Source organism: Dromiciops gliroides, chromosome 1, assembly GCF_019393635.1.
Source record: "Dromiciops gliroides isolate mDroGli1 chromosome 1, mDroGli1.pri, whole genome shotgun sequence".
NCBI lineage: Eukaryota > Metazoa > Chordata > Mammalia > Microbiotheria > Microbiotheriidae > Dromiciops > Dromiciops gliroides.
Window position 1 is genome coordinate 393,928,946 of NC_057861.1, and position 23,718 is coordinate 393,952,663.

Here is a 23,718-nt window from a genome sequence, read left to right on the forward strand (position 1 = left end):
CTCTCTTCCCTGCTGCCCTGCTCCACCCCCACCCCAACAGAAGAAAACAGTGGCATCACCAAAAAGGTGAAGGGTTTTGTCTCATAATACAAGTACACTGGAAGGAGCAAAGGTAAGATTTGAACACAGGAGTTCTGATTCCAGGTCTAGTGATCTGTCATCCTGCTTTGTCTTGAGAGAACAGCAAAACAATATAAAATTACTTTATTTATTATCTAGGAAGGGTTTAAATAGATTAACAGGGACTCATTTATATCCAGGCTGATTGTATCATGGATACTTAAAGTCTAAAAACCACAAAACTTAGTGTAGTCTTCGGTTCCAAACCAGAGGAAGAGGTGTAGTTGGTTTTTTCCTACGTGCAAAATAATTTTCATTTTAAAGAAAAGACCTTAGAAATTAACAATTAACTAGAAAAGAGAGTACCTTATACACATCTCCCACCCCTGCCAGAATTATGATGAAACACGTTAACTAAACCTAGCATTTACCCATCATGAGAAAGTTAGCAGGCCTTCGGTCCTCAAAGAATTGAGAGCTTTTTCATCTCAGTCAGAGCTTCCACTGGATTCCATCCCCCTTCCATTTGTCAGTCATCATTTTACTCAGGCCAAAAACCAGCATTTTGCAAGATCTAAGAATATTCCAGAAATCCTACAAAGGAACCTGTGAGAGAAAGGAAGTCTAAGGGATCCAGGATGGTGCCAAAAGCTGCCTTGTCACACAATCCTCTGCAGGATATATTTACAAGTATTGGAAGGAGGAGGTATGGAGGGAGGTTAGTATTTTGATGACAATTCTAAGAACAGATTGGGTTCAGCAGGTACCATTTGGGGGGGGGGCAGGGCAATGAGGGTTAAGTGACTTGCCCAGGGTCACACAGCTAGTAAGTGTCAAGTGTCTGAGGTTAGAATTGAACTCAGGTCCTCCTGAATTCAGGGCCGGTGCTTTATCCACTGCGCCACCTAGCTGCCCCCCAGAGCAGGTACCATTTGAAAGAAGAATTTATGACCCATTTGTTCAGATTTAGCTCAAGAACTACCTTTTGCACAAAGCCTTTTCTGTTTCTGGCCCATACCCCGCCCTCTTCTCCCATCTACAGGGGCCTTTCCCCCATCAAAATTATCTCCATGCAGTAGTAAATAGAACATTGGACTTGGGAGTAAGACCTGAGTTTGAATCCTGCCTGATACTCATTAACTCTGTCACCCTAGACAAGCCCCTTAACCTCTCTGTGCCTCATTTTGCTCATTTGTAAAGTGGGGATAGCAATAGTACTTATTTCACAGAATTATTGTGTAGATCAAGTGAGATGATATATTAAAACACTTTGCAAACCTTTGTGGCATTAAAAAAGTTCAAGAGATATAGTTTCTGGGTAATTTAATCATTTTAGTAATACAACTAACATGTTATTAATAAAAAAGGTCAGTGGCATTCTTGAATGCCAAAGACCCTCATGGTAGTGGGCTTACATCTTATATGCCCTTGGAAAAGTGGGTGTTCTTGAGGGTGGCAATGAACTCTGATTAGTTAACAATTAATGATAAAATGAAGATTACAGTGAGAGGTAGGCTCATTCTAATGAGGATTTTAGGGGCACATGACTCAGATCACCCAAATTATGGTAAAAAAGATTTCTCAATTTCCATATCACCCATCTGACAAAAGAGAGAATCCACATTTTCCTAGACCTGTCTGAGTAAGCACAATGAGCAAGAATCCATCCATTTGCCTAAACTTAGAATTTATTTTCCTGTCTTTGATTAGATCTTACCTGGGTAAGTCTTTGAGAGAGATTTTCTATACTGATTGATTTCTGGATGAGGGAGTAGAAAAGGGGGAAAACTTTGGTCTTGATTCAATAATTAGTTATTAATACAAGAAAGAAATGATTACTTCTCTCTCCTCAAAGTGCTATATAAATGTTAGCTATTATATATATATATATGCATGTATGTGTGTACACATATATGTGTATGTGTGTATATGTGTGTGTGTATATATATATGTATGTATGTGTGTATATATATATATATATATATATATATATATATATATATATATATATATATATATATATATATATATATAATTCTGATCTATATTAGTAGAAGGAGTTTCCTGATTTAGAAGTTCTTTAAGTCAATGAAAGTAGAGGTCCACTAATTACTTTGACCTACAGGATATACTTATATATGTGTTGTTTCCCCTGTTAATGTGTAGCTTTATGGGGGACATTAGAGCCTTTAGCATTCAAGAAACAGTAGGGTTTATGTTAGTATATTCCTAAATCTGTGCTAGTATGCTACTGTTCTTTGGAAATCCCCCACCCTGCCTTCTCTCTCTCTTAGCTAGCTAGCTATCTATGTCTGTCTATAGACTGAACTCTTAGGTATTTTATAGACAGTATTCTCTTTCAAGTACAAGATCTACAGCTAGATATAAGGCTCTTCCATAGTCCTATTGTGTATATATGTTGCATGGGAGCATGTATCTGTATACACAAATGCATATGTAAAAATATATTTACATGTCCATATGTATATATTCACATATATGTACATATACACAGACATATCCATATATATGTATGTATAGATACATTGCTACCAGCCCGGATATCCAGAGGTATGATGCAAAGATGGTGATAAGAAGTCAAAAATCCTCTACACCCTTCAAAGCTCACAAGGTCCTCCTCCAGCCAAATGATGGAGTAAAGGAGACATGTGATCAGGGCATGCTGGACCTAGCTTTTAAGAGCTGGTTGTTTAAGAAAAAAGAGCTGGTTGTTAAATTTTCACCTCGGAAATCAGCAAATGCTACAAATCAGGGATTGATTTATTGATCTGTTGACTGTCTAGACTTAAGAAAGCAATGGAGAAAATGTTAATAACACAGATTAAACTTAATCTATCTTGTGTACATTTTCCCCCTGGACTGCCAATTGTTAAATAGGACACAACTCTATCTAGGACCTATGCCAAGGCCAAACCTGCAGTCTCCCCTTCCCTCACCACCTCCTAGCCATGGCTGTTCCTCAGGGGTTTGCTGCAATTCCCTCTCTCCCATTTGGCACTCTTAGAATGCTTCATTTTTTACCTAAACTCCATGCTTTTATGTAAGATCCATCGGGCACGATGAAATCCCTGAGTCAGTTGGAACAGAGTTCCTATCTTATATCATTTCACCTTCATACAATAGCTTTCAAGGACTTTTCACACTTATTCCAAAGTCTCTGATTGAGATTGATGGAATGATCATCTTATCACTGACTTTAAGTGACTTGTTTGGGTAAATATCAGTCAATTCCACCTTCACAGAAAGATATGGAGAGATGGATAGAAACAGAATCTCTCCCCTCCTCCCCTTATCTATATATGTATATACACATACCTAGAGAAAGAGGACAGAGAGAGGAGAGAGATGGAAAGAGGAAGGGGGAAGAAACCAAGAAAGAAGGAGGGAGGGAGAGAGAGGAAGAGAGGAGAGAAACAAAGGCAGAGATGGAGAGAGAGAGAGAGAGAGAGAGAGAGAGAGAGAGAGAGAGAGAGAGAGAGAGAGAGAGAAGAGGGGAAGGGTAGGGAAGGAAGAGAAGAGAAGAGAAGAGAAGAGAAGAGAAGAGAAGAGAAGAGAAGAGAAGAGAAGAGAAGAGAAGAGAAGAGAAGAGAAGAGAAGGAAGGCATTTGACATTTGTAGCAGTACTCCTATGTAGTTTGTCAGTTATGTCAATCTTCCATAGTATCAGATTGGCATCCCTGAGCATTTACCTTTTAATGGTATTCCCAAATCTTTTTTAGAGTATAGTCAGATACTTGTTTTGCCCTGTGATTGCATCGATGCTGGTACTTCTGCCAATGATGCAGGCAGCAACCCGTCCATGTCTTCCAATTCAGTGCAACTCTTGAGCCTCTCCTGCCACTAATAAAAACTAGGATCCACTGAATATGCCAGGAACCTTCCTCTGCCTCCCTTGACATTGCTTAGATACCAACAGAAGACATAGATTATCTTACACTTCTCACTATGTGATTGACTCACTTTCCTTTTTCGTCATGCAAGTTTTTAATGACAATTTTGATATCACTTCTGTACAGTTCTCTACAGGTAATGTATGGCAGCCCATTCACAGCCATGTGAGTTTCTTCAATGCTTTTTTTTGTGGGGGGGAGCGGTAATCCTCAATTTCAGTTCTTCAGATCCACGGTAGTGTATGACTGGGCCTTTGTTTCAGGGTGAAGCTGAGTTCATTGAAAGGTAATGAGGCGGGGCAGCTAGATGGCGCAGTGGTTAAAGCGCTGGCCCTGGATTCAGGAGTACCTGAGTTCAAATCCAGCTTCAGACACTTAACACTTACTAGCTATGTGACCCTGGGCACTTAGTCACTTAACCCCCATTGCCCCGCAAAAAAAAAAAAAAAAAAAAAAAAAAAAAAGAAGGAAAGGTAATGAGGCCTCCTCAGCTCCTTTTCATTAGTAGCCATAATTCACTGATTGTAACCAGTGTCCAAGAATATACTGGTGTAACAACTCTATGGGTTGTGCATCTAACTGTATATTGTAGTTTAGGAAATAAACTTACATTTTCTTCCTGTAACACCCTCCCCCACACCCATTCAGGTAGGTTAAAATCTTTGGGGATTATGGGTTTCATTTAAGAGGCTCCCTAATGTTCTAGGACCTGATCCAAACAGCACATTGTTATCTGCAAATAGGAGACTGGAGGATATCACCATCTATGGAGGGGTTCTTAACTTGGTGTCCATGAATTTTTCTTAGTTTTTATGGCTTATAATTATATTTCAATAAAAGTGGTTTCTTCTGTAGTCCTATGTATGTTCTCTTACATATTTAAAAACATTATTTTGAGAAAGAGTCCATAGGCTTCACCAGACTGTCAAAGGGCACCATGATACAGAAAAATTTAAGAATCCCTGATCTAGGGGGCAGCTAGGTGGCACAGTGGATAAAACACTTGCCCTGGATTCAGGAGGACCTGAGTTCAAATCCAGCCTCAGACACTTGACACTTACTAGCTGTGTGACCTTGGGCAAGTCACTTAACCTTCATTGCCCTCCCCCCCCCAAAAAAGAATTCCTGATCTAGAGGAACCACCCACATTATAATGATAAAGACTTGTGGAGGACATGGTTCTCCCTATTTTATACTTCTTTTACTATTAGTAATCAGAGGATTTTAGAACAAAGTTATAATCATTGTTATATCTTTCAAGCAATATGAGTTTGATACGTGTAAAGGGGGGACAAATTGTTGGGAGAACAAAGGCACACAAACTTACTCAGATTTCTACCCTTTATTCTTGGAGATCTCCAGGTAAAAGATTTTTCACATTTTCTTAAAATTCTACCAGCCCTGAGGGGCATCTAGGTGGTGCAGTGGATAGAGCACTGGCCCTGGATTCAGGAGGACCTGAGCTCAAATCTGGCCTCAGACGCTTGACACTTACTAGCTGTGTAACCCTGGGCAAGTCACTTAACCCCAATTGCCTCAAAAAAAAAAATCTACCAGCCTTAGACAACAGAAAGTTCTTCCTTATAGCTAGCTCAAGTTACTCATGCTTCAACCCATGCCTATTTTAATTTGTCCTCAAGGTGATAAAGAATTGCTATTTTCCTTATAGTAGTTTTTCTGTATAATTAACAATCTATTATCATGGCATCCTTGATCTTTCTTTTCTCCCCACTAAAGAACAATTTATTTCATCTTTATGTGTTCTAGCTTCTAGCTTTTCAATCATCTTTATTGCTCTCTCCAAATTTCCCACATTTCTTGGGTATCTTCTAGTATCTCACTGACGGCAGAAAGAGCTCACTCAACATTGCTGCTCAGCTATAGTTTTAAAATAGAACTATGGCCATGTTGAATGATGGGAAATGATGGATCAAGGAAAACAAAATTTGGATATTTAAAACCAAATATAGACATTTGAAACTACAGATACTCAAAACCCCTACCTAAGTTTTAGTCTTTTAGGACTGAAGAGGTATAATAGATCTTAAGAAAGTATGTGATTACTGGATTTGGAAATGTGTCAGTGTTAATTCACCTTTTTTTTTTCTTGAGGGGCAATGGGGGTTAAGTGACTTGCCCAGGGTCACACAGCTAGTAAGTGTGTGTTAAGTGTCTGAGGCCGGATTTGAACTCAGGTACTCCTGAATCCAGGGCCGGTGCTTTATCCACTGTGTCACCTAGCCTCCCCCTAATTCACCTTTTTTTTTTAAAAAAAAAAATACTCCATCTCCAATATACACTTCATTCAATAACTATTTATTGAATGTAGGAAGGGAAGTTGTAAGAGATAAGACTGAAAAGATAGGCTAGCATCAAATTAGAGAACACCTTGGCTTTTGAACTTTACCTTGTTAAGTTAATGAAGCAATGGAAGTTTATGAGCAAGAAGATAACTTGTTCATATTAATCTGGTCACAATGTGGATAGGAGAAAGAGAACAGAGATAAGAAAGATATTATAGCTCCATTGGGGAGTCATAGGTCCTGAACTGAGATGGGGTCAGTCAAACTAAAATAAAGGGGAGAGACATCTAGCATGATGGCAGTAGAAATTTAGCAACTGATTAATCAAGAAAGAAGTCAAGATATCTTGGGGGTTTTCTGCACAAGTACCTGCGAATATGGTAGTGTCATTTACAGAAATAGGAAAGTCAGGAAGAGGAAGGTTTTCTGGAAAAGAGGTTGAGTTTAGTTTTGGATATGTTCTTTGAAGTGCTGGTGAGATATCCAGACTAATAGAGGTGGTATGGAGGTCAGTGCTATAGATAAGGATTTGGGAAGCATTTAAATAGAAATGAGAGTAGGGGCAGCTAGGTGGTGAAGTGAATAGAGCACTGGCCCTGGAGTCTGGAGGACCTGAGTTCAAAAGAGGCCTCAGACACTAGCTGTGTGACCCTAGGCCAGTCACTTAACCCTATTGTCTTCCCCCACACCCCATAGAAGTGAGAGTAGAAGCTATAGGAATGGATGAGAAACCAAAAGAAAGCATATAAATGAAAAGTCAGAAAACAGAACCCTGGAGAATGACAACTTTAAGGGATTGGAAGTAGGAAGGAGACTGATCAGAGACTTAGGAGGGAGACCTGGAGACCCAATTTCATAGAAGCCAAAGGGACCCTTTCAAATGCAGCAAAAAGATCAAATAGCCTAAAGACTAGAGAAAGACCATGGGATTTACAACAACCAGAAGGTAGGAGAGAGTTATTTTCTTAAGGTGTTAGGATAGAAGCCAAATGGTAATAGTTTGAAAAATAAAAGTTATATGTGGGTTGTAAGCAAGAGTGTGCAGGAGGATATAGATATAACCTATATCAGATTGCCTGCTGTCTAGGGGAGGGGGGAGGGAGGGGAGGGAGGGAGAAAAATCTGCAATTGTAAAGCTTGTATAAACAAAAGTTGAGAACTATCTTTACATGTAACGGAAAAAAATAAAATACCTTATATGTAAAAAAAAAAAGGAAAAAAAAAAAGAGTGTGCAGGAGGGAGACAGTTCTTGAGAACCAATTGTTAAATTTTCAGCATGAGTACTAGTAAGCCAGAAATCTGCAAATACAATTAATCAGGAGTTGATTAAGTATTTTTGTTGTTGTTGTTAATTAAATGATGGAGAAAATGGTGATCATTCAGATGAGACTTAAAAATAGGTCATGCGGGGCAGCTAGGTGGCGCAGTGGATAAAGCACTGGCTTTGGATTCAGGAGGACCTGAGTTCAAATACAGCCTCAGACACTTGACACTTAACTAGCTGTGTGACCCTGGGCAAGTCACTTAACCCTCATTGCCCTTAAAAAAAAAGGATTGGGGCAGCTAGGTGGCACAGTGGATAGAGCACTGGCCCTGGAGTCAGGAGGATCTGAGTTCAAATCCGGCCTCAGACACTTTACACTTACTAGCTGTGTGACCCTGGGCAAGTCACTTAACCCCAATTGCCTCACTAAAAAAAAAAAAAAAAGGTAGGTCATTAGTACATTGGGATGGGGGTGGAGTCAGTTGTTAAACATTTATTTCCCAGCACATTTCTGGTGGTAAGGAAGTAGAGAACACATTTATAACATACCCCTCAAATTTAGTGGTAAAGAGGGACAGAGGAACACTGTCAAGGGAAGAAGATTTTAGGTGGAGCTTTGAGCAGATTTGTAGCTGTAGGGGGAGGAGCTAATAGAGAGATTTGTTGTTGTTTGTCCTTTGTTTTTCTGAAGAGGACCAATGACATCTGCGAGGGTGATATCTTGACTTACTTGGGAATTGTATTTAAGTGAGGCAGAGCTATGCAAAGTCATCAGCCTCACTCTCTCCTCCAGAGTCATCAAAATCCAATGGTAAGACAAAAGTTAAGATGACTGGCAATGGCCTGGTATGCTGTGGATGACCTTGGCCTTTCTAAATTAAGGTCTTTCCAAGGCTTTAGTTTGTTTCATTCAGTGACTAAGGAGTAGGTAAGAATTGAGACAAAAGATGGCCTAATTTATCATCACAAAAATATCAATCTGGGAGCGAAGACTTCTGAAGATGCTAGAGGGAGGGAATAATTGGTAGACTAAGGCCCTAGAAGATGAGGTTGGAGATGAGATTAAGGCCACAAAAGGAAAAATTAGCCATGAACCGGAAAAGAGAGATTTCTGTAGAACTGGGAAGGAGACAGACAATGGTTGAATGATGATGATAACTAACATTTATATAGCACTTGAGATTTTGCAAAGCTTGCATTGATCTCATTTAACTCTCAACCACTTTTTCTAGTAGGTGCTCTTGTTATCTGCATTTAGAGATTAAATGACCTGCCCAGGTTTACCTAGCTAGTAAATGTCCAAGGCAAGATTTGAGTGCCAAACCCAGTAATCAATCTATTAAATCATCTAAATAATAAATGCGTGGAGGGGCCGCTAGGTGGCGCAGTGGATAGAGCACCAGCCCTGGATTCTGGAGGACCTGAATTCAAATCCAGCCTCAGACACTTGACACTTATTAGCTGTGTGACCCTGGGCAAGTCACTTAACTCCAATTGCCTCACCAAAAATAATAATAATAATAATAAATGTATGGAGTTATTTTGAAGTGAAATTAGAAGAGGTTATACCCATTTGAAGACCTGTATACTCAATAGAGTAGAAGGCAGTCTTCTACAGAGTTTGGGCAGGTTCGGGGTGGGAATTTGAGTGGAGAAGGTCTAGAATAGCCTGGGTAGGGGAATTTGATAGGGAGTCTACTGAAGATAAAGTCTGCTAAATAGCACGAATAGCCCAGCCATTAGCATGAATTTGTATGGAGGACTATTGAGCCAATTTTATTATTTTTCTCCAATGTATGAGTGTAAAAGTTGAGAAACAGAACAGTAGAATTTTCAACAACATTTGGAGATTAGAAAGGTGAGTAGGATGGAAGGACAAAGAAACCAAAATGTTTTATTGGTGCCTTTTATCATGACTTCACAGTTTTTCTGAGGCAGAAAAACCTTCCTCCTTTCCCATCTGGGTTGAACTTTCTAACAAAGGCAAATCAGCCCCAACTACCCCAAACAATGATCAAATCTAATAATCCTTGCAGTATTCTTCCCTAGTGACTGTCCCTCACCTCTCATCTGTGGAGGGAAGTATGTTTCATCATCTATTTTCCCAGACCATCGATGATTTTATTTTTTGTTACTCAGAGTATGATTTCCTTTTAGTTCTCTGTTTTTAAAAAAAATTGTTCTAGTTTCTATTATATATAGCATACCATATATATATATATATATATATATATATATATACATTATGTATAATACTATTTTGGTTTTGTTTATTTCACTGTCGGGCAGTTTATACAAATCTTCCCATGTTTCTATGGCTTCCTCATAGTCTTTATTTTTTATTGCCCAACAGCATTTATAGAACGCAGTTAGTTCAACCATTTTTCCATTACTGTACACCCCTTTGTTTCCCCTTTTTTTTTCTTTGCAGGGCAATGAGGGTTAAGTGACTTGCCAGGGTCACACAGCTAGTAAGTGTCAAGTGTCTGAGGCTGGATTTGAACTCAGGCCCTTCTGAATCCAGAGCCGGTGCTTTATCCACTGAGCCACGTAGTTGCCCCTGTTTCCATTTTTTAAAGCAAAAGTCTTTTAGCTTTGTTATCTGGGTATGACTTTAAAGTAATAGGATCAATTTAAAATATAGGTCATTATTTATAAATCCAAATGACTATTTTCCTTCAAAGTAATGACCTTTCTTTGAAGTTTGCTCAGAATTGGTCTTAGAGGTTTGTTCTTCTTTTAATTGCCTTCAAAATCAGTTTACAAAATACTCAAAAATCAGTTTCACTATCTATCATTTAATAGCATTTTGGACCAAAAATGGCATTAGCTCAGTTTGGCCAACTTCCTTCACTAGATTCAGTCCTGAATGACTTGAGGCTGATTTTTAAAAATGTATCCATTTTGAAAGGATGAAAATTTGCCATTATTTACAAATATCAAAAATAATTCACCACAGACTATGAAAGAAATTTTGAATGCAATGGATTATGTCTTTTTGAGGACTGTTATAAGAATTTTTTAATATCTTTGCCAAGAAAACCCCAAATGGAGACACAAAGAATCAGACATGACTGAAATGATTGAACAGCAACAGCAATAGTATATGAACACTTTAAGAGTATTGATTATTGATTATTTTATTTGTATTTCCAGTGTCTAGCATAGTACCTGGCTCAGAGTGGACACCTAATAAATGCCTGTTGATTGATTGTGAAGGCTTCATCTGGTTGTTGTTGTTGTTTTTAATATATATTGTTGGTAGGGGCAGTCGGTGGTGCAGTGGATAGAGCACTGGTCCCTGGATTCAGGAGGACCTGAGATCAAATCTGGCCTCAGACACTTGACACTTACTAGCTGTGTGACCTTGGGCAAGTCACTTAACCCTAATTGCCTCACCCTCCCCCCCCATAAAAAAAGGAAAAAAAGAAAGAAAGGGGGAAGTAGTTTCATGAAACTAACATTGATTTATTAGTCTGACAGAGTTTGACATTGTTTAAAATGTGCCATACCCATAGCTCCCCACCTTTGCAAAGGTGAGAGGGAGGTGAATTATTATCTCTTCTTCACAGTTCAGCTATTAAAATTTCACATCATTCAGGGTATTTTTTTTTTTTACTTCAAAAATGCTTTGGGGGCAACTAGGTGGCACAATGGATAAAGCACCGGCCCTGGATTCAGGAGGACCTGAGTTCAAATCCAGCTTCAGACACTTGATACTTACTAGCTGTGTGACCCTGGGCAAGTCACTTAACCCCCATTGCCCTGCAAAAAAAATGCTTCAAGTTTTACAAAGCACTACATATGTAAATATCATTGTTCATAACAATATTCATCCAGTGTTCGGGCCAAAGAGATTGTACTTTGTTTCCTGAGCCCACCTCATACTTTCCTGCCTTTGTACATTTGCACATATTATTATCTCTATCTGAAATACCCTTTCCTTGTATGTTTTTTTTTGCCAGTCAAAATCCTATTCATCCTTTTAAACCTCAGCTCAAATGCCAACCCCTCCATGAAGCCTTCCATCATACTAGAAAAGACCATTAAAGGTGGGAGAGGTGGGAGAAAAGACCATTCTTCTAGCTCAGGGATTCTGAACCGGGGTCTGCAGATCCCTAAAGATTCTGTGGACAGATATCAAGGGGTCTGTGAACTTGGATGGGAAAAATACATGTTTATTTCAATAGAATTTATTTTCTTTTTAATCCTCTGCACTTTATTTTATGCATCTAAAAACATTCTCATGAGAAGGGGTCCAAAGGTTTCACCAGTCTGCCAAAGGGATCCATGACACCAGAAAGGTTAAGAACCCCTATTCTATATAAAGGGAATCCCACCATCCTTTGAATTATCATAGTACTTTCCTTGGTACATTTCATACACTTTCAGGTTCTATTTGCTGTTCAGTTTACTGGTGCCTTCTCAGCCTTGGTTTTGACTTTCTCTGGACTTCAAATATTGCTGGGACCTCCTTGCTGGGGAACAGCTTTTCGCCCTCAAATATTCTTCTTCAAGACCTGTCTTACCTTCTCCCATTGGTGAGTTCCTCCTGGAGCTCCCAAAAGGTCACCCCCCCCCCTTCATTCCTCTCCTGGCCCTGACTTTCTGACTTTATCTAGACTTTGAAATCATCTCCCTAAGCAGTACTTTTTCCTTCCTTTTGTGTGTATTCACCTATTAGAATATAAGCTCTGAGGGCAGCTAGATGGCACAGTGAATAAAGCACCGGCACTGGATTCAGGAGGACCTGAGATCAAATCCTGTCTCTGACACTTGACATTTATTAGCTGTGTGAACCTGGGCAAGTCACTTAACCCTCATTGCCCCACAATAAAATAAAATTTAAAATAAGTGTAATGTTATCTTTATTTTGTTGTATTTTAAATTTTATTTTCTTAAATATTACCCAATTACATTTTAATCTGGTTTGGGCCACATTTGGTAATGTTGCCAGCCATGGCCCATGGGTCACGTGTTTGATACCTCTGCTCTGAGGTCATTAAATTGCTCTTGGCTTTCCCTTTTCTTTCAATTAACATATGACATGGACCCAAAGCCCTTCACATCCTGGTTGTCTTTCTTTGGGCTACCCTCAATACATCAGTGTCCTTTTGGAGCCCAGAATGGAAAACAGCACTCCAAATGAGGTCAAATGAGGGCAGAATACAGTGAGACTACGTCATTTCTCTTCCTGGAAGATATGTCCCAATTAAGGTATCCGAAGATCCTATTAACTTTTTGTGGCTGCTGTATCACACTGCTACTTCCTGAAGCTTGGAGTGCACCAAAACATCTAGTTCTTCTTCAGAACTACTGATGTTTTTCCATGCTTCCCATATGCTCTACTTGTTATGTTGATATTCCCCCACACATACACAACTGCAAGACTTCCACTTATTCCTATTGAATTTCAACTGATCATTTCAACCCAATGCTCTAGACTCTCAAGATCATTTTGGATCCTGACCCCGTCAATGACTGTGTTAACCCTCCCAGATTTGTGTCATCTCTAAAATTGATGAACATTTCACCTATGGCTTTATGCAAGTCATTGATAAACATGTCAAACAGCCCAGGACCAAGCACAGATCCTTGAGATACTCTACTGAACACTTCCTGCCACACTGACATTGAACCATTTACAACCACTCTTTAAGTCTGACCAGCCAAACACTTCTGAATTCATCTAAATGTATCATTATTGCCTAATCCATTTTTTCCATAATAATATTATTAGATACTTTTATCAAAAGTTTGCTAAATCTAGGTAAACTACATCCATGGCTTTTCCCTCTTCTAATAGCTTACTAATCATGTCCAAAAAAAATTGAAATGAGGTTAGTCTAGAATGACCTGTTCTTGATGAAGTCAAGCTGACTGTTGTCACCCCATTTATTTTCTAGGTGTTGACTAACCATCTTTTTAATGATCTGTTCTAGAATTTCCCCAAGACTTGAAGTTAGGCTTACTAGTCTGTAGTTTTCAGATTCTGTTCTCTCCCCTTTAAATAAAAAATCAGGACATTTGGCTTTCTGCAATCTTGTGGTACCTTTCTTGTTTTTCATGATCATTTAAATATCACTGACAGTGACTCAACAGTCCCATCTGCCATTTCTTTCAGGATACAAAGGTATAGTTCATCTGGACCAGGTTATTTTGAATTCATCACGGGTAGCTACATGCTATCTTCTTAAATCTAAAGTATCAACTCCCTATTAGTCATTTTTGTTCTGTCATTTCTATGTTAAGCCCATTCCCCTTTGCAAAGAAAATAGGGGGAAAAATGAGCAGCTCTGCCTTCTCTCTGCTGTCAGGAGTCATTGTCTCATTGACCCTAAGCAAAGAGACTATCCCTTGTGAGCCTCCTTTTTTTCTCCAATATATTAATCTCTCTCTCTCTCTCTCTCTCTCTCTCTCTCTCTCTCTCTCTCTCTCTCTCTCTCTCTTTCTCTCTCTCTCTCCCCCTCTCTCCCTCCCTCCCTCTCTCCGTTTTTTGTTGTCCTTAGCTTTCCTGTTCAGTCTCATCTCATTCTGAGCTTTAACCATCCTTACAGTATTTTTTACATCCTATATCATGCGCTTATATTTACATTGTATTTCTTGTCTTTGCTTCTATATATTCCTTTAAAAAAAATTTAAAATAATATTTTATTTTTCCCCAGTTACATGTAAAGTCAAGAAGTTATTACTTGCATACCTTCTGGCACAAACAATTCCAGCAGATGTCTGGATAATCGAATTACTTGCCTTTATGATAGAGTTATCAGTTTTTTAAATTCATGATCTATTTTCTCTTTTTGTTCAGGTGGCCTATGGTATACTCATGAAAAAATCATTTCTGTTTCTCCCTCCTCCCACCCAAATATTCTCTGTTCTGCTCTTCCCTCCCAGTTTCTGGATTTTCTCACATGACATTATCTTCTTAATATATAGTACTCTCCAATAGCCCCACCCCTTTTGTTGTTCAGTTGTTTTTCAGTCATGTCCAACTCTTCATGACCCCATTTGGGATTTTCTTGGCACAGATATTGGAGTGTTTTTCTATTTCCTTTTCCAGTTCATATTACAAATGAGGAAACTGAGGCAAACAGGGTTAAGTGACTTGCCCAGGGTCACACAGGTAGTAAGTATCTGAGGCTGGATTTGAACTTAGGTTTTCCTCACTCCAGGCCCAGCACACTATCCAATGTGTCATCTAGCTCCCCAGTTATAACAAATCTACACAATCAAACAGAACAAATTCCTGTGTTGCCCATGATTTTAAAAAAGGTCTTATTCTGCCTCCATGGATAGCATACTTCATCATCAGTCTTCTTGAATTGGGGTAGGTCATTGCATTGATCATCTTGAGTCTTGTTTGTCTTTACAATGTTGTTGCTATTGTATAAATTATTCTCCTGGTTTTGTTCACTTAACTCTGCATCAATGCATATGACTCATCCTAAGTTACATTAGAACCATCCCTTTCATTATTTCTTATGACACAATAGTATTCCATTACATTCATATATCATAATTTGTTCATATATTCCTCAATTGACAGGAACTCCAGTTTCCAGTTATTTGCTACAATAAAAAGGGTTGCTATAAATATCTTTGAACATATGGATTCTTCTTGCTTTGATCAATTTGGGGTATAGACTTAACGGTAGTATTGTTGGGTCAAAGGGTATGTACAATTTAATAACTTTTGTGGCATTGTTCCAAATTGCTTTCCAGAATGGTTGGACCAATTCACAGTCCCACTGTATTCACATTCATTGGCAATACTTTTTATCTTCCTTCTGGAAGTACCATTTTTGCCCCTGTGAATGACTAGAAGTTGATCCTTTCCATTCTGTTCACTCTGAGGTTTCTCTGTTATGTCTTGGATACAGTCCCCTGGAAGGCAATAGGTTACTGGACCAACAAATAGGGCCTTCACCACTCCTAAGTAGAGAATTATGAACTACTATTTCTTTTCTCTTCTCCTGCTTCTTATTGCATGAGAGCAACAACTGTTTTATAATTTATCATCTTACTGAGTTTCCTGTGGGCTTTGAGGGGTTAAATGATTTGCCCAAGGGCCTTTTTGCTCATTCCAGTGACTTGGGTTCCATCTGTGTGTACCTCATATAACAACTCTTTAGGTTGGAGAATTGGTCACTGAATGGAGTCAGTTCCCCTTATCTAATAATCCCTTTCATGATCTCATAGCCTCATAATCCCATGATATTATAGTATTTGGCAGAGATTTTTCATTCACTATCCCCCAATATTAGCTTAAAGGACCATGCATTCACCAAGAGCTGTCAGTTAACTAAAAACAAGATTACGGGGGCAGCTAGGTGGCGCAGTGGATAGAGCACCAGCCCTGGAGTCAGGAGTACCTGAGTTCAAATCCGGCCTCAGACACCTAACACTTACTAGCTGTGTGGCTCTGGGCAAGTCACTTAACCCCAATTGCCTCACTAAAAAAAAAAAAATGAGATTACATTTGGTTTAGCTGAGACTATAGAAAAAGAGAAAGGAAAGAATAGACCAGTGTACCAACCATTTTACAAATTCAATTCAATTCAGTGATCATTTACTTAGCATTTACCAGGAACAAGGCATTGTGCTAGGCATAAGGGATAGAAATAGAAAATAGGAGTCCTTCCCCTTCAGAACTTTATCTTCAGCTAGGAAGATTCAACATTTACACCAATAAATTGTAATAAAGTTTATACAAAGTTTTAAAAGGGGGAAAGCACTTACAACTGGGGGATGAGGATAGGTCAGGAAAGACCCTGTATAGGAGGTGACACCTGAGAAGTCTTGAAGAAAGCCATGGATTCTGAGAAAAGATCATAAGGTTTAGTTATTTCTAGATCATTGGTAACCTTGGCAAGTGCAGTTTTAGTCACTGTGGGTGTGGAATCCAGATTACAAGAGGTTGAGAAATGAGAAGTAAATAAGTAGATGGGTTTTTCCTTGGGAATTTGGCTTTGAAAGGGAGAAAAGATACAGGCAAGAGCTTGAAAGGATGATAGAGATCCCAAAGGAATCTTTTTTGAAATGAAACATCTCCCACTTGTGAATTTGACATTTCAAATTTCAAAGTATTTATTTGAAAACCTTTCTGATTTCTAGTATAAGATTTTTCTTTCATAATCAAAGACTGTTAAAACATTTTGTCACTTTCAGTTGCAATGTCTACATGATACTATATAGGGAGGAGGGGCTTTGAGTTTGAAACACAGGCCTCATTTGTAAGACCAGGAGGCCATGACCTAGAATCATACTCGATTTACTGGATGGTGATAGTGGTGTTTTTTTGTTTTTTTGGGGGCAGGGCAATGAGGGTTAAGTGACTTGCCCAGAGTAACACAGCTAGTAAGTGTCAAGGGTATGAGGCCAGATTTGAACTCAGGTCCTCCTGAATCCAGGGCCAGTGCTTTATTTACTGTGCCACCTAGCTGCCCCCGGCGATAGTGTTTTGAAGAAATTAAGTTCCCTCACCCTCACCTCCCCTTCTATATCTTCTTTAGTTTCAGCAAGAAAATTCATATCTAAGCCCTTCCCTACTCCCTCACTTCCCCTATTATCAGAGACTTTAGCAATTCCCCCCTCCCCGCCAGCTCCTGAGGTCTTATCTTCATAAATCTTTTTCCCCCCTTGGATTTTACATCAGAGTATGGCAGAGATCAGATCAGTCACTATTGCCTTATATAGTTGTTGGAATGGGAGGTGCTCCTGCTATATTTCTTGAAATAATGTTTCTTTTACAGCTTTTCCATTTGGTACATGAAATTGCAACCATCTTTACTGAAGGAAGTCGTGTCTCTGAAATAATGGAATACTTGACTCATCTGCAATTGCATTGGGTCCAATATAAATGCATTCTGCTAATGCATTAGCCTACAGTTAAAGCTTGTTACTTTGCCAGTTTTCCCTATTAAATTTTTAGCATTTTTGAATATTGCATTGCAAGAAGCTTAGGCTTATTTGCATTTGTAGATCATAAGAGCTTTTTGTTGTTTTCTTTTAATGAAGAGATCCTTCCTGAGATCCTGTAACTCCTGTGGGAAATGGTCTTCAGTGATCTTACATCAAGGACTGTGCACCTTTATGATGAATGGATCAAAGATGCTGGTAAGTTGCTAAATTTCTTGTATGTCCAATATAGGTCTCCCATTCTTTTCTTTTCTTTTCTTTTTTAATATATTTAAGAGTATTTTGTTGCATCTAAATGAGTACTTTGTGGCCAAAGTTTTTTGTTTTTTTTCCCCCAAGTGAAAAGAAATGATTAACTTTGTTGCCAGGAAAGAAAGTATGTAGAATTTAAAAATTTGAACCAAACATTCAAGTTGACAGAGGTTAAAATGATTTCCCCAAGGTCACATAGCTAGATGTCAGGCCTGCTTCTCAGTCTAAAGCTCATATTTTGTTAGGATTTTTAAAAATCCTCCCTCTACCACCACCACACAAAGACTTAATGAGCTCAGTACACTGTATGCTGGGGATACTGTATACTCCAAAAGTAGAGGGGAAAAGAACCTTCTTGAAGTTCTCTCCCTCATGGTTCAGGGAGGTAGGACAGCACAGAACAGGTATAGTAAGGTGGGGGTGGGGGGTAGAGATTTACCAATAATTGGTTCAAAGCTGGTTCAAAATATAGAAATTTGTCTTTTTAAAAAAAAATTATCTTTTCTTCTAAATTCTCACCTTAGATATAATAAGGGGTTCTTAACACATAGTCCAAGAAACCCTCCCACCAGGGCTTGGTGGGGGGGGGTTGTACATAGATTCAAGCAGGTTGGTAAACTTGGGCAGGAAAAAAATGTTGCATTTTTATTTTCACTAACCCCTAACTAAAACTTAGCATTTCCTTCAATAATTTAAAAACATTATCCTGAGGAAAGTGGTGCATAGGTTTCAGCAGACTGCCAATGGGTCCATCTCACACACACACACACACACACACACAGGTTAAAAATGCCTGTTCCAGAATTTGTTCCCTCAGCTTGGCTAAGAACCTCTGTAGTCTGAGACCATTTTGCCTTCTGTTTATTTGCTCGCCTTTGAATACATCAAGAATAAGACAACCAGGGCCCAAGATTGAAGGTCTGGCATCTTGACTCTTTTCCTTGACTATGGTCCTAATTCTGAGTAACCACAGCCCTTGGGAAGTTTGTTGATGTTAACAGTTTTTTGACCTGTGATAGAGTGGACATGACGCCTATTAACTTCAGCAGGAAAACTCCATGGTCTAGGAACTACAAAAAGGCAGAATTTGGCAGTAGGTCAAAAAGCTGCAAATCCCCTACAGGTCCAATAACAATGCACATATTTCAAAGCAAAGCTAATTAAAAGTAACATTTGTCAAGGGCATCTTTGATGATCCCTACATTTGAATTGCCTGCTCTTGGTGTAATGTAACTAATGACAATTAATCTGTAACAATGGATTTCTCTGGTCCCAGTCTCTGGTCAGGTCTGTTCCATTTCATCCCTCCCTTTCCACCAAGGGTTTTCCAGGGTTGGGGAGTCTCTCTTTTCTTGTCACTGGATGGAACTGTGTTCTCCCAGTTTGAGGGGCTGAGTGACTAGCACCCCAATTCCATTTAACCACTTAACAATGGATTAGTTTGTACAAATGAATGTTAACTTCAGAGATATAGTAAGAATAAACATATCAACATTTCTCACAACACTTAGGGAGCATTATCTCCCCCTTATACCACCTCAGCCTTTGGGGACAGGAGGGGAATTAGGCTCACAGCTTAGCTCAGTTCCTACATTGCATTAGTCCTACCGTATTAAAGTTCAAAGCTCCACTAGGCTAAAATCCAGCACCCTTGCTTGTTAGGGTTTCCCTAGTGGGCTGGCAGGGCAGCTAGGTGGCATGGTCAATAGAATTCCTGGTCTAGAGTCAGAAAGACCCATCTTCCTGAGTTCAAATCTGGCCTTAGACACTTACTAGCTGTGTGACCTTGGGCAAGTCACTTAAACTAATTTTCTTCAATTTCCTTATCTGTAAAATGAGTTGGAGAAGGAAATGACAAACTACTCCAGTATCTTTGCCCAGAAAACCCCAAATGGGGTCATGACAAGTTAGACTTGACTGAAATGACCGAATGCCAACTGGAGTGGCTGTAACACCTCATCTGGATGGCTAAACTTCTGGATCCCAGTGACTCAAGCTTCCAGGTTAGAGATTCAGCTTTCTGAACCTAGAATTAAAAAGGATGGTCAAAAAAAGGCCAAACTCCCAGGAAATTTCTGGGGGCCACATGGCCTAAGTAGGTGGAAGGAGGGGAAGATGGCTCTTAGACCCTCCTCTTTTACTGCATGTATCACCTAATGTGACTGAAGAGGTCCTTCATCCTCTGATGAAAATATAGAAAAGACCTAGATTGCACTCAGGCAATTTTAAAAACATGGTATTTCTAGATCCATAACCAGTGGGAAAAGGCTGTTCTCAAGAAAATGGTAAACCAACACAGATGTCTACACAGGTACCAATTCTCCTCTCTCCTGGAATCAAGGACCTAATGTCTTCTAGGTGGGTTAAGCCATCTTAGGTGATCTGGGCTTGCACCAAATACCATTACAAATAAAACTGATGTGTAAAAGGAAAATATTATCCTACTGACCAAGGAGCTGGAGAGAACTATGCATTAAATAGCTAGGGAAATGAGAATTTTGTTAGTATTTTAAAAATCCATTCTTTGTATTCTTTTTTTATATTAGTGAGTTCTTTGAGCTCATTCAAAGAGATAAAATGGCATCAGGGACAGAGAAATGGGGCCAGGAGTTTGAGGATCTGGGTTCAAGTTCCACATATGAGCTGTGAGATCCTAGTTAAGTCTTTTAACCTGCCAGGGTCCTCAGACAACTCTCTAGAACTATACAAGGTAGAATAGATGTTGAACTGCATTGGTGGAGGGAATGTTCTCATGCAGAGTTCCCCTATACCAAAAGAATAAAATGATCTTATCCAAAAAATATGTATAACACCATATTAGATGAAGGAAGCATGAGACTATTGCTTTTTTGTTGTTTCTTTTCTTTCTTTTTTTTGGAGGTAATCAGGGTTAAGTGACTTGCCCAGGGTCACACAACTGATGTCTGAGGTCAGATTTGAACTCAAGTCCTCCTAACTCCAGGGCCAGTGCTCTATCCACTGTTCCACCTAGCTGCCTCCACTCCAGCCTCTGAACCTCTTAACTGATACTTCATCTTCTCTGTTCTTTGACTTGAATGTCAGCCAAAAGAATTGGATTTGGAGTCAAAAGCCCTGAATTTGAATCCTACATCAGCCACTTTACTTGCCCTGTGACCTTGGGCAAGCTATTTGACCACTCTAGGCTTCATTTTCTTCCTTGGTAGAATAAAGGTATTGGACTTGATAGATGGCCTTGAAGATTCCTTCCAGTTCCTTGGCCTGAGCATTTGTGATCTTACTGCAAGCATTTTACTCCTTTGTTAAGAAAAGAATACTTCTACCAGGGTGCATTTATGGAAACCAGTTAAAATTCTATATTGTAGGATGGAGAAGAAGAAGATGCAGAAAAGAAGCCTCATGTTTTCTCTGTCCCCACTGTGAGCATACCCAGGATAAAATGATTAGCCTCTATTCAACCAAAACTTCAAAGGAATCTGGGAAGAAAAATTTTTTATACAATGAACTTGTTCCTTAACTAAACAATATATATTAAAACGAGACACTTTTTTTTCCAAGGCAGTGAGGGTTAAGTGACTTGCCCAGGGTTACACAGCTTATAAGTGTCAAGTGTCTGAGGCCAGATTTGAACTCAGGTCCTCCTAAATCCAGGGCCAGTGCTTTATCCACTGCGCCATATAGCTGCCCCAAAACAAGATACTTTTTAAAATATGTATTCTATTTTTCCCTCAATTACATGTTAAAACAATTTTTTAAACATTTGGGTTTTGTTTTGTTTTTTTAAGTTTTGAGTTCCAAATTCTCTCCCTTCCTTCCCTCCCACCTCTCTGAGATGGTAAGCAATCAGATATGGGTTATACATGTGCAATCATGTAAAACATTTCCATATTAGCAGTTTTGTACAAGAAGACTCGAATCAAAAGAGAATGAAAGAAAATGAAAAATAGCATGCTTTGGTCTGTATTCAAATGATTTTGGTTCTTTCTCATTTTCCTGGTGAAGGGTCTTGCCTCAATGTTGATGGCTCCTAACTGATCAGGGTGGTGAAGGCTGGGGTGGCTATGGCAATTTCTTAAAGAAAACAGTGCTATTTGCCACATCAGTTGACTCTTCCTTTCACTTGAATGTTTAGAGGCCATTGTAGGATTGTTAATTGTCCTAATTTCAATATTGCTATTTCTCAGTGAATAGGGAGGCCTGAGGAGAGGGAAAGAAGTGGGGGACAGCAGGGAGGTGGAGCAATCAACACAAACAACATTTATTAAGTTTGCTGTCTTACATGGGTACGGTTTGTGGCACCCCAAAAATAATTACAACAGTAACATCAAAGATCACTGATCATAGTTCACCATAACAGATACAATAATAATGAAATAGTTTAGATTACTTTGAGAATTACCAAAATGTGACACAGAGATACAATGTGAGCCCATGCTGTTGGAAAAATGGTGCTGATAGACTATGTTGATTCAGGCTTGCCACAAACCTTTCATTTGTAAGGGAAAAAAGCCTACAATATCTGCAAAGTGCAGTAAAGCAAAATGCAACAAAGCAAAGCACCATAAAATGAGGTATGCCTGTAAACGTCACAGAAATGCTAGGAAAAAAAGAAATGAAATAGACAATTTGTAAATATTAATGTACACAACTAATGGGCAAAGTCAGAATTAGGGATTATTTCAACTTTGTCCATCCTGCCTTTTAACCAGAACTATTAAGTTAAAAAAATGGCAAATGTTTTTAGTTCTCTCGCCTCATATTCTCTTTGCTATCAGTAGAACTCTCCTTTTTAGTAGAGGTGACAATGAGTAGAAAAATAGCAAAAAGGGATAGAAGAGATCTTGAACATAAAGTAATAGCAATATGCTCAACTATGTCTGTGCAATTCTAGACACTAAAATTTAAGAAGGACATTTAGAACTTGGTAGGCCAAGATAGTGAAGATGTTTAGAAATAGACTAGCCTCAGAGGAATAATTATAGAGACAGAATTTTTAGTTGAGAGAAGGTAAATGGAAAGGACATAGCTGTCAAATACATGGGAGATATTAGGTTTACTCTAAAGCCTTCCATCGGGTAAACCAAGGGTAGCAGATGTAGATTCAATTCAACATAAGAGAATTTGTTTTTGTTTTTGTTTTGGCAGGGCAATGAGGGTTAAGTGACTTGCCCAGGGTCACACAGCTAGTAAGTGTCAAGTGTCTGAGGCCATATTTGAACTCAGTTCCTCCTAAATCCAAGGCTGGTGCTTTATCCACTGTACCACCTAGCTGCCCCCAACATAAGAGAATTTTTTAACAGAGAACAGGCTCCCTTTGGTGGGGTATTGAAGAAAAAAAATTAGTTGGTTATTTTAAAAAATCATTTTCTACCTTGCTCAAAACATTTTTTCAGGTTAAAATTTATCTGTGTCTAATTTAAGGATGGCAGAACTATAATTTTATCAGCGTGGGGACTTTCTTGGACAACTCATAACATTTATGGGCCTCAGTTTCTTTTTCTGTGTGAGGGCGGTGTGGCGCAGTGGAAAGACTACTGCATTTATCATCAGAGGACCTTGTTTGGTTCCTAATTCTTTTGTTTACTTCCTTTGTGACTATAGGCAAGTCACTTAACCTCTCTGGGCTAAATGAAATCCAGAGTCCCTTCTAGGTATAAATATGTGGATAGTATGATCCCATCACTGGAGAGATTTGAGCCAAAAGCTTAATAACTACCTTGAAAGGTAAGAATGTAGAAGGGATTCCTATATCAAGCAGAAGATTGGACAAGAAGGTGCCTTTCAACGCTGACAGTGATACTATAAAGAATGTACTGGCCTTGAAGAATAAAATACTTAAATTTGAAATAGTGATTGTGTGTGTGTGGGGGGGGGGCAGTCAGGGTTAAGTGACTCACCCAGGGTCACACAGCTGGTAAGTCTCAAGTGTCTGAGGTCAGATTTGAACTCAGGTCCTCCCGACTCCAGGGCTGGTCTTCTATCCACTGTGCTATCTATCTGCCCTGATTATATATTTTTTCCTAACCTCAA

General features: G+C 39.0%; 1 protein-coding gene across 2 annotated transcripts in view; it reads left to right on the forward strand.

Moving 5' to 3' along the window:
• ELOVL7 (ELOVL fatty acid elongase 7) overlaps positions 1-23,718 on the forward strand; it is a 119,607-nt gene that overhangs the window by 67,871 nt on the left and 28,018 nt on the right. For both annotated transcript variants that reach the window (XM_043979201.1, XM_043979200.1), the window contains one exon: positions 17,557-17,655. In XM_043979201.1, the coding sequence (XP_043835136.1) occupies positions 17,592-17,655 (64 nt within the window). In that variant the 5' untranslated portion in view covers positions 17,557-17,591. The remainder of the gene's footprint in view (positions 1-17,556; positions 17,656-23,718) is intronic.